Here is a 10,446-nt window from a genome sequence, read left to right as displayed (position 1 = left end):
CATTAATAATTCAATTTATATAAATGTAACACATTCATATATTTTAACATTTTAATATTTTCTTCTGTCATATTTCAATTCATTCCATAATTTATCAAACTACTTCAGTTTTATTCATTTATTTTAAATATTATGTTTGATTAAACTTTTAATCTATGCAAAGTGCGACCAACGGACATATTCTACTAATAGCATATTTTAAGCCCCCCAAAAAAATAATCAAAAAGACCCTTCCAATATAAGTCGAATTCAAATCCTGCCTATTACAGTTTCCAACATCCATCAAATTTTCAACAATATTTCAGTATATGTTCAAAGAAAATTCTCTCTAATCTTCTAATGTTGATATATATATATATGAGTGCTACACATCCTTAAACCGTGTTTCTTCTTTATCCAACCAACATATTGCCTTAACAAAAGACATGATATCTCAAAGTTGACTGGTTAGGCCTAAGGTTTGACATTTTTTCTTCTTTGGTGGACAAATCTAACCCCCCCCCCCCCGGGCCCCCAAAGCACCACCACCATTTTTTTTATTTTTTTTTTGCTGCTTCAGAATAGTTGGGATGAGCTAAGTACAAAAAAATGTCAGAAAACCCTGTTATATATTTTAGTGCAAGGAACTATACCATTTTAACAGTAGAGTGGATAAAATGCAGGGAGTAAAATCATTTCCAGAGCTTCACACACTTGTCGTGGCTAGCTGAGGCAACCATGCGAGTGCTATTTGATGCTGCCAAAGCCGACACTAGATTCTCGTGTGCATGTCGTGTCATTATTTTGTTCTCAAGCATGTTCCAAAGCTCCAGTGTCTGGTTGCCACAATAATTAGTGGATTGAGTTAGGAAAATGGGGAAAGAAACTAAACGAAGGCAGTCCAGTCCAAAGTGACAAGGATAGCTTAAAAACATGATATTGAAGGCAAGCAATACTCACCTCATAACAGCCAATGACCAATAGGGAAGAGTAAGAAGGATGGAAAACACAAGTGTTAAATTTGTTGCCAGTACGGTTCAGTTCATGAACACATTCTCCTTTGCCACTAGATCCAACCGTCCACACTCTCACCAAATCATCACTTACAGATGCCAAAAACTCACCGGTAGCATCCCAGCACACAGAATGAATAACACTTTTATGACCCTGCAATGACAGTTGATAAGATGAAAATAATAATCAACAGAATTGAAGCAAAAGAGACATGATAGAAATATTTGACAGAAAAAAAAACTAGAAGATTTTTATTTTTCCATAGTCAAAGTAATAAGATTTAGGGCAAAAAGTCTGCTTTGTTTGGAGGGTTTGTTAGTTAAAAAAGAACCAAATGGATTAGCAGCATTGATGGAAAAACCACAGGATGCCAAATCATTCAAACCAAACCTCCAAATAGAAAAGTTATGTGCCATGGAGGTATAAGTTTTAGAACATGTAGACTCCTATTCCTAGAAAGCACTCCCACAAAGAACATATACAACCGTCCAATACTCAAAACACTACATTCATTCTTGTCAAGACCTTTTCAAAGGCCTTGCATCTGCCAACAGATACACAAAGAAACTATGATCGTGTAACATCATGGTCACAGAGTTTTCTCAGTCTATATGCAACAAAGCTAGAGTGTAAGAGCATCCCATTAACAATTACCAAAACCCATTTGCTTGAAGGTTACAAGATCCAAAATCAAATTAAATGATAACTATAGCAAACTCCCAACTGACCTGTAATTTGGCTCTGCAAACTTGGGCTTCTACATCGAGTAAGGATACAGAATTATCAGTTGCAGCAGCAAGAAACCTTCCAACACGGGGCTGAAATCTTATCTGGGTTGCACCACCCTGATTAAAGGCGAAAAAAGAAAGGCACTAATGGTAAAAATAGGATTGGCAAAAGAAAAACAGAGATAAGCATTGTACAAAACCATTTCTTGAGAATGAATCATAAGGCTATATACCTTCAAGACTCCAGCACAACTACCATTCTTAATACTCCAATATCGAATCTCACTATTATTATCACATGAGCAGATAAGGTCATCTTTGGTAGGGTGGAAGTCAAGTGATCTAACAGTTGTAGAATGTCCCACAAAATTACGGAGCGAGTAAGCAGGCTGCAAAATAGAACCATGCATCCATAAATCATGAAATTTAAAGAGAACTTCACTGGCATAATTCCCATGAGTAAATGCTTCACGTGACAAAACTTAATATCCATAAAAAATATTACTTTCAGAGTCTTCTAGTAACCAATTTTCAACATGACCCAACTAACAAACCCTTCACTAAGTAGGGCTTGACTACAGAAATCTCATTAAGCCATCTATAGCTGCAACAGTGGACTTCCTTTCTTATGTTCTTAATGCCTAGCAGTCAATACTGTTGGGTGATGGTTCTGACAAGTAGGTCATACAGCAACTGCATACTGAAGCAGTTTCCAAAAGCAACAAACCAAAAAATGCACAGCAGAATCGGTCATTTGCGAAGCGGATTAAAAATATTATCTATTAAAGACCCAGCTATAATGTGATTGAAACTGTGATCAGATGAGACATTCCATGATAAAATGATGTATGCTTACTAACATTATCAGCATCCCAAACCCTGACTGATTTGTCAGCTGAAGAGGTAGCGAGCCTTGACATGCTTGAACTGAAGCGAACATCAGTTATCCATTCAGAATGTTCTTCAAGAGTAGACTTTAATGCAAATGACTCTGTGCACCAAAGCACAGCCTGCATAATGATATCATCAAGCAAACATGTTAAAACTTGTTTCCTCTAGAAAAATTAAAAACTTCAGCTAGAATAGCACTGAAGCTTGCCTATCAGCCAGAATAAAAGTTTTACATAGTTTAATACCACAGAAGGAAAAAATACTATGAAATTAAATCAAATCACACTGTACCTTTTTATCATGGCCACCAGTAGCAAGCAACTTCCCATCTGCTGAGAAGTGACAACATTCTACTTTACTTGTACTAGCTGGGATAAGCTGGACTTCCATAAATGTTAAGCCTGAGATTACAATATTGTTAAATCTTTAAGCATTTCAGTCATTGTAAGAAATTGCAGGTAATTTCTGTGGGGAAACACATGCAATCAATAATTAGAAAATTAACATTAATCATACCTTTGCTGACATCACTGCACCGACCAACTCTATCTCTAGGTTCTGGATCATCATGAGACAAGAATGACTCCACGTTATCATCTAGAGACCCATCATCCACAAAACGGTCTATATCAGCCTGTGATTTACTATGTCAAGTTACCCCACAGCAGAATGGAATATCAAGAAAAATAACTAGCAGCAGTGTGTAAATTCTTCCAATTGATGTGTCTAATGATAAAACCCAATCTTTTATGTAGCTCAGTATTAACTAAGACTGGAAACATGTAGATTGTCGGTTTTTAATGATTTCACTTCTGATAGCATCTCTTCTGAAATCAAGTTAGCATTGATTCTCAAAGTTAAAGAGCCTATCTAAAACAATTATCACTTTACTACATTGTCTATTTTATACATTTCTTCACCTCTTAGAAGATTCTAAATTATATTTCCTGCATCCTCTCAGGTGATACCTAAATCAGATAAGCATATGATAGCTTCCAAACATTTGCTTCAGGAACTTTCTAGAAGATAAAGGGCCAAAATGTAAATTTCATTACCACAAGAAAATAAGAACTTAAAAAAAAAATACTGAAGCAAGACTATGATGTTAATCAAAAGATGGAGAGGATCTTTACCAATTGATTAGAAGCTGATGTAAGGGAACCCAAGCCATCAGAGCCAAACATAAGCAAAGACTTAGAGGAACCACTATTATGAGGCAATGTGGGCATTGAAATGGCATCTCCAGGTGTGTGAGTAGAAGGTGAGGAAGGTGAACTTGGAGATGGTCCAGCGGTGTTCGCAGTTCCCGAGCTATTGACTGGACCTGATGACGACCCTGGCTGCTTCCTCTTTCGGCCGACTTGATTTTTTGAAGCCTTAAGCAAGGATGTAGTACCGAGTTAGAAATTTTGGGCCAAATTATGTATAAATGAGGTTGTTACAGTATTCCAATTCCAGGCCATGGGATAGGTCAGAAAGAATCCAAATGTATAACTATAACATACATTTAAAAAAAAATATTTGGATTTTGGGGAACGAAGAAGCTACAAACAATAAAACAGAGAGAAAATAGTGTATAGATAGCATGATTAACATCCCAATCCCAGCAAATGTTAAACCTGGTCATTTCCATTAAAGGTGTTTGATATGCTACTATCAGGCATCATACTGCAGGCACCAACCATTTTATCTTGCTGCTGGAGTTGGGGATTTGAATTCTGAGACTGCTGACTTGAAAGTGGATTCTGTCCAATTTGCTGTGATTGTTGATTATTTTGATGCAGTTGTTGCTGCTGTGAATAAAAAACATGGAACACCACAGTGAGCAAGCTGCAACAGCTTCAAATCTAATGAAAGCATCAGGAATAATAACAATTGTCAATTGATGTGCAGTACAGATAAATATACCTTAACTGAGATATCGGAGTCTCCACGAGGCAGCACAGGACAACCAATTTGCATAGGTGATCCAACTTTGGGAACCACATCGCCGAGGGAATTTAGTGGGACATCCTTCCCAAGACCCATAATCTGATTGTTCAGAAGCATTCGCATTTTTCTACTTTCAAAATCATTTGCTGATGGCAGTGACAAGTTTTGTTGTGCTTGAAGAAGAAATTGTTGGTGTAACTGAAGCTGACTGAAGGGCTGAGAGGTCTGAATCAAAGTTTTCTGCTGCTGGAGAAGCCCAGATCGAAGTTGGTCCAGTCCCTGCTGTTGGTAAGATACTATTAGACAAGGAAACCGTATATCAATCTTGCATGCCTTATTACTTTTACTAAAATATAAATAAAATTTGAACAAAAAACCCACAAATCAAATCTGATACACATTTTATGCAGCACTGTCAACAATCATTATCAGATTTCAACCATAGATAAAAGATTAAGTTATCTTGGTTGTTCTACTCCACTTTACTTTCCATAAGAACAATTTAGAAAGAACAGGAATTATTTCAGTTGTGTCATAATTCTACATACAAATTAGTCCTCTTCCTGTATCCATTAGACAAAGTTATTTCAGGAGTAATCCATGAGCCACAATATCAAGGGTTTGCCCACGTACCCATAAAAACCCTTCAACCAAGGCAGCAAACTTTTTTTAAGCAGAGTAGTGAAAGTTTTGTTATCCAATGCACTAAAAATTAGTTGCAGGAAATCAGAAATGCAGCATAAACATCCGTTTCATTCAGGGCAAGATATGTACGTGCTATTAACAAATGATTTATTCAACAGATATCCCTAACATAGCATAACACATGCCATGAGTATTTTAAATTTAGTAAACACACTAATTGTCTTCACAACCTAGCAGTAAATGGCTCCTAACATTTGTAATAAACGTAAAAAATTGAACCCAATATTGATCATTTGCAGTGAGAGAGTGAAACTGTAAATATGGAGGAAATAGCAACTTGATATCAACTGTAAGTCAAAAGACTCACTGTTAAAGGCCATCCTTTCAATGTCAAATTGCCACCAGCTTGATTTGATCCTTAAGAACAACATAAGTTAATAAAAGCAATAAGTTTTACCTTAAAATCATATTGAAAGCAATGTTAGCAAAAAAAATAAAAGAATATATGCAATTCATTGAACTTAAAAGAGTTTTAAGCAATTCACATGCGACTATGCAACTATAGCAATGAGATAACCAGGTTGTAATTTATATTGATTTACCAATCTAAAAGGTCAGAGGAAACTAGTGTACATCCTGCTGAAACAAGGTCCTATGACAAGTGATTGAGACTGTCAAACAAAGTTAAAAAGTATAATCCAAAATCTTCAATCCTTTTTTTTTTTTAAAAAAGGCAGTTCATTTCAGTGGTAATAAATTTCTAGCAATAAATTCAAAGGAGTCAATAACTAAGGTTACTTCTTCTCATCTAAGCCAAATGCACTCTGTATCAATGACTCAAAGAGTTGTTTCACATCCAATAACTTCTATTGCTTAGAAGGTTTGCTGTAATTACAACCTTCCAAGAGGTACACGCTCTCACCAATGCCACATTGTGTTACAAGGATCATTTCAAGTAGAACAATTGGTTCAGTTTACTAAGAGTAAAGGAATATTCAGCGCACCTAAAGTGCAATAAATGTTGGATATTTTATTATTTTAAGGTAGTTGTTTCACAATTAAATAATAGTACAAAAGTCTAAATAAAGGAACAGCTCTCTGGAGGTCAAAACTTTACCATGAACTCCTATTAATGATCCATCAGGACCAGAAGCTCTAGGAGTCAACATTGGATTGATCTCGCTCCTTGAATCCTGTATCAGGATATGGTATATAAAACAAACAAAATTACTAAATGGAAAAAGGGGGGGGGGAGTTAAATCCTGCAGTTGAAGTTAAAAAATTAAAAATATATACAAAAAAGGATAAAATGACAATGAACTACCTGGGTGGGCACTGAAATCTGCTGACCTCGATTTTGCATTGGCTGAAGACTACCTGATATATTTCCAGGTGTGCCATGCAGTGTTTGCCTGTAAGGAGTAGAGTTTAGTCACTAATAGTTTTAACATAACAAAGACATAACAAAGCAAATAAAGGAAATAATACATGACCAAGCAAATAAAGGAAATAATACATGACTTTTTTTTTTTAAATAAAAAAAGAAGACACATGAAAATTGAAAAATACCCAGGAGACTGGCCAACCACTGAGGCTGCTTTCATCATTGAGGCTTGATTAGGATCCAGAAGCTGGCCTAAATTATCACCTAATTGCTGCAAACTTATCTGATGTCAGAAACTGTGAGAATGAGAGAAAAAGGGTTGGATCATTCCTATCAAGTTAATGTACCTTAGCAACTGCATCATCCAGGGAATCCCTTTGGCGTGGAAACCTAAAAGTCTCATCATACATCTTTCTTGTGGCAGCAATTGCACTTGCACTGCTCTCCTTCATGAGAGGTTCACCAACAAGCCCACTGGCAGCATCATTTATCAACTGAGTCCCTTCTCTTCGCTGCTGCTGCTGTTGGCGTTGTGGCTGTTGCTGTGGCTGTTGCTGTTGCTGCTGCTGTTGTTGTTGCTGCTGATGCTGCTGTTGCTGAGCATGCCTCTGCAATAAGAGCTGTTGCATCTGCATCTGCTGAGGCTTCTGATAGTGTTGCTGCTGCTGCAGCTCTCGAGCCTTGACCATTTGAGTCTGCCATTTTTAAACAATTTAACTAAACAGCAAACTTGCTCAACTAACTCATCAAAACAGCAATTGTAAAATGACTAATAACATAAATGAAAATTTTTCAAACAAAATTTGAAATGATATATTCCATTCCACATTATACAAAACTTTTGTTTAGTATGGAAGTCAAATACATTGCTCACAACCTTTAGTACATTCAGTGCCCAAGGAAACCAATAATTCCAGGGACAAAATAAAAAAGCCACTGTTTGTTCCTTAAAAATTACCATCGTGGCGTTTCAGTCATACTCATTTGAACTTCCCATCCCCAAAAAGAGAAAACGTAAGACAAGTAAAATAATGGGAGCAAATACCAGGGAAGCAGATATAGCAGTATCAATTAAAAATCCAACTCCAAATTTTTTAGCATGCAGTGAAATTTATTTTCCAGAAACAACTTTAGTAATCTGTATATGCTAGAAAACAGAGAGAGCTTAACCAAGAAAAATAGGGCAACACATACAACTTGAAAACCAAATATAAAGGCAACATTACATGCTAGTAAGCATCCACAAACACACCTCAATATAAGATGCAGCAGCTTCTGAATGCTTCTCATTTGTCCTCGCAATGAAGATATCCCAAAATACAGACCACCATTCAAATAAAAATCCACCAGGTGCATCAATAGCTGGAAAACACATTAAAAAATCAGTTTCATTAAGTTTAAAAAAGAAAATTAAATTCTAACCATCTAGAAGCTATCTTTCTTCGCAAGATTTATTTATTTTTGGCATATCATACCTACTGGGTCAGTCGATACTTTCCCTTCAGCTTGAAATGCCTTTGCAGTAGCATTTAACTTTCTCTTCATCAGATAATCATATATATACACATCCAACCTGTTCTCAAAAAGGATAAAATAATTCAGTTATCAGATTATTACAAAAGTAGACAACTTAAATGCAGGACATTAAACCTTAATTCATTGGAAAACCTTCATTAGCCAAAAAAAAAATGTATCACCATATAATGCTAGAAATTTCCACAACCCATGACTTGAAGTCAAAAGCATTTTCAAAAAACAGAATGCTGTGTTCCATTGCTACGTTATAAATTTTGCACTATTTGATCCGAAAGAGTCTTAGATGATAATTTTATCAAGATATTCTTCATAATAATGTGGAAAAACATAACGGTGGGAGCATTAAAAAACAAGAAAAAACCATTTGCAATGGTCTCCAACAAAACCCTAAATCAGTATGCGGTACTAAATCCATGGACAACCCCAAAAAATGAATTTAAAAAGGAAAAAAAAAGAAGTCAATGAACAAAATGGAAACTTCATTAATAGTCCAGAAGTTAAAACACAAAAACCCTAGACTAAATTAGTAAAAAAAATGAAATAAAAGAACCCTTGGAAACAAAAAACACAGCATAAACAGAACTTACATTTTATCAGCTTCCCAGTTAGTCTGCGACATGGTTGTAGGTTTTTTTTAAGATTAAAAAAACCAAAAAAAAAAAAGAAAAAGGCTTTAAAATCAGCAAACTACTAATGGATGCAAGGAAAATTGGTTATGTTAAATTCTGAAGAAACAGCTTTTCAATCCTACGAAAATATTTTATATTCATAAGAATAATCCAGCATCTTTTCCATTTTTTCTTTTATAAATACATGAATTATTATTTGGTAACAGTTGAGGCTTTCTTACTTGTTTAGCTGTCCAGCATTGGGAATTTTTGGTCAAATTTTGTTATTAATCCTTGTATTATACATAAATTTTGAATTAAATTTTTATATATTAATTTAATTAATTTTAGTCTCTATATTTTTTAAATCTTGAAATTTCAAGACTAATACAAATGATAGCAGCTGAGTTCATCAGATCAAATGTTATTATTAGCGTTGTATTATGCATAACTTTTAGATTTACTCTTGATTTGTCAATTTGATTATTTTTAATCTTATTTTCTTTTTAAATTTAAAGTTTCAACCTTGATTCAAATTGTAATTCTTAAATCTATGAATTAAAATGATGTAGTTTTTGTAAGTATTACATGAAAATAACAAGTTGGCATGTTATTATATATGTGATAATATATTTTTTATGTAAAATTTTGGAATAACAAAATTTAATTTAATAAAATTAATGGTTATCATTTGATATGATTGAAAATTTTAAAATTTAAAAAAGGTAAAAAAATTGAAAATAATTAAATTAAAGTATAAAATTAAATTTATAATTTACACATAATATAGGGACTAATAGTATAATTTAACTAATTTTTTAATCTATCTAGCACTTAATTAAATATTACTTTTTAAAAGGCCTTAAATATTTTTTTAAATAGATATTTAACAATTAAAAATTTTTTAAACAAAACATAATCGAAGATACTGGAAATAAACCAAAATAAAATAAACATAGACAGGAAACACTTACTAGGTTTCTGCAAAATGAGATTAAATTTAGGATGAAAGATGTTTTTAACTAGCTCATCAATTGGATCGAGAATCGATTAAAATATTGGTCTAGAAAAAATTATTAAAATAATTTATTTAAAAATTGATACAACCGGTTGAACAAATTTTTTTAATTCTTTTAATGATTAATTTAATCAAACTAAAGAGGCTAATTGAACTAACAAACTAGTACCCTAATTAATTCGACTACCAATTTGATTATGAAAATCTTACCTAGGATATTAAAATTTTATTACCATTAAGTTAAGGTTTTTGTGGTTGTAAATTTATTTATTAATAAATTATTGTCTATAATAATTATGTTTTATTTTTATCTATTTTTTAACAAACTTTTTTAATAATTTTTATGCTAATACATATTAAATATTTAAAAATTTATTTAATTATAATATTAATTTTAAGATAAATTATTTTTATTTATGTTTCACTTTTATATTTTAATTTATTTATTTTTCATTACAACTTTCTTCATAATGGTAATTAACTTAGTTTTCATAAAAGTAATTTGATAAAATATTTAATTTTAGTTGAAGTCAAATATAGTTTTTAATGAGAGAAGTCAAACATATTAATTCTATAGTATTTTTTTTGTAAAATAAACAAAGAAATTTACATAGAGTAGATCATAATCACATTATCAAAAGAATTATTATCCTTCAAAATCTCTTTAATCTCCATAAGGGAGCCTATGTTCAAAGATTCAGCACTTGACAG

The 10,446-nt window shown here is 33.2% G+C and overlaps 1 protein-coding gene across 8 annotated transcripts; it reads right to left on the bottom strand.

Annotated features, from left to right (window-relative positions):
* Window positions 1-216: 216 nt before the first annotated feature.
* LOC107962650 (transcriptional corepressor LEUNIG) lies at window positions 217-8,936 on the bottom strand. 8 transcript variants are annotated; one of them, XM_041115120.1, is made up of 18 exons: window positions 8,697-8,936; window positions 8,049-8,146; window positions 7,826-7,935; window positions 6,921-7,268; window positions 6,759-6,844; window positions 6,514-6,601; window positions 6,307-6,382; window positions 5,557-5,606; window positions 4,521-4,823; window positions 4,295-4,405; window positions 3,746-3,988; window positions 3,129-3,246; window positions 2,904-3,013; window positions 2,582-2,731; window positions 1,955-2,110; window positions 1,722-1,838; window positions 940-1,146; window positions 217-815 (listed from the first exon to the last, which is right to left on the bottom strand). In XM_041115120.1, the coding sequence occupies exons 1-18, from the start codon at window positions 8,726-8,728 to the stop codon at window positions 672-674; spliced, it is 2,547 nt and encodes an 848-aa protein (XP_040971054.1). In that variant the 5' UTR covers window positions 8,729-8,936; the 3' UTR covers window positions 217-671. The 8 variants fall into 8 exon arrangements, with proteins under 8 accessions (XP_040971054.1, XP_040971055.1, XP_016754597.2 ...); XM_041115121.1 differs by having other exon boundaries at window positions 4,295-4,402; XM_016899108.2 differs by having other exon boundaries at window positions 4,232-4,405; window positions 4,521-4,826; window positions 8,697-8,924.
* Between the last annotated feature and the right edge of the window lie 1,510 nt (window positions 8,937-10,446).

The sequence above is a fragment of the Gossypium hirsutum genome, chromosome A06 (genome assembly GCF_007990345.1).
Source record: "Gossypium hirsutum isolate 1008001.06 chromosome A06, Gossypium_hirsutum_v2.1, whole genome shotgun sequence".
Classification (NCBI taxonomy): Eukaryota; Viridiplantae; Streptophyta; class Magnoliopsida; order Malvales; family Malvaceae; genus Gossypium; species Gossypium hirsutum.
This window is presented reverse-complemented; position numbering and strand designations above follow the sequence as displayed.

Coding starts and splice junctions, on each gene's coding strand:
- LOC107962650 (XM_016899108.2), bottom strand. CDS start 8,728: ATGTCGCAGACTAACTGGGAAGCTGATAAAAT. Junction 4,827..5,556: donor TGAAAGGATGGCCTTTAACA/GTGAGTCTTTTG, acceptor TCTTACCAACAG/CAGGGACTGGACCAACTTCG. Junction 2,111..2,581: donor GGGTTTGGGATGCTGATAAT/GTTAGTAAGCAT, acceptor TCTATTTTGCAG/CCTGCTTACTCGCTCCGTAA.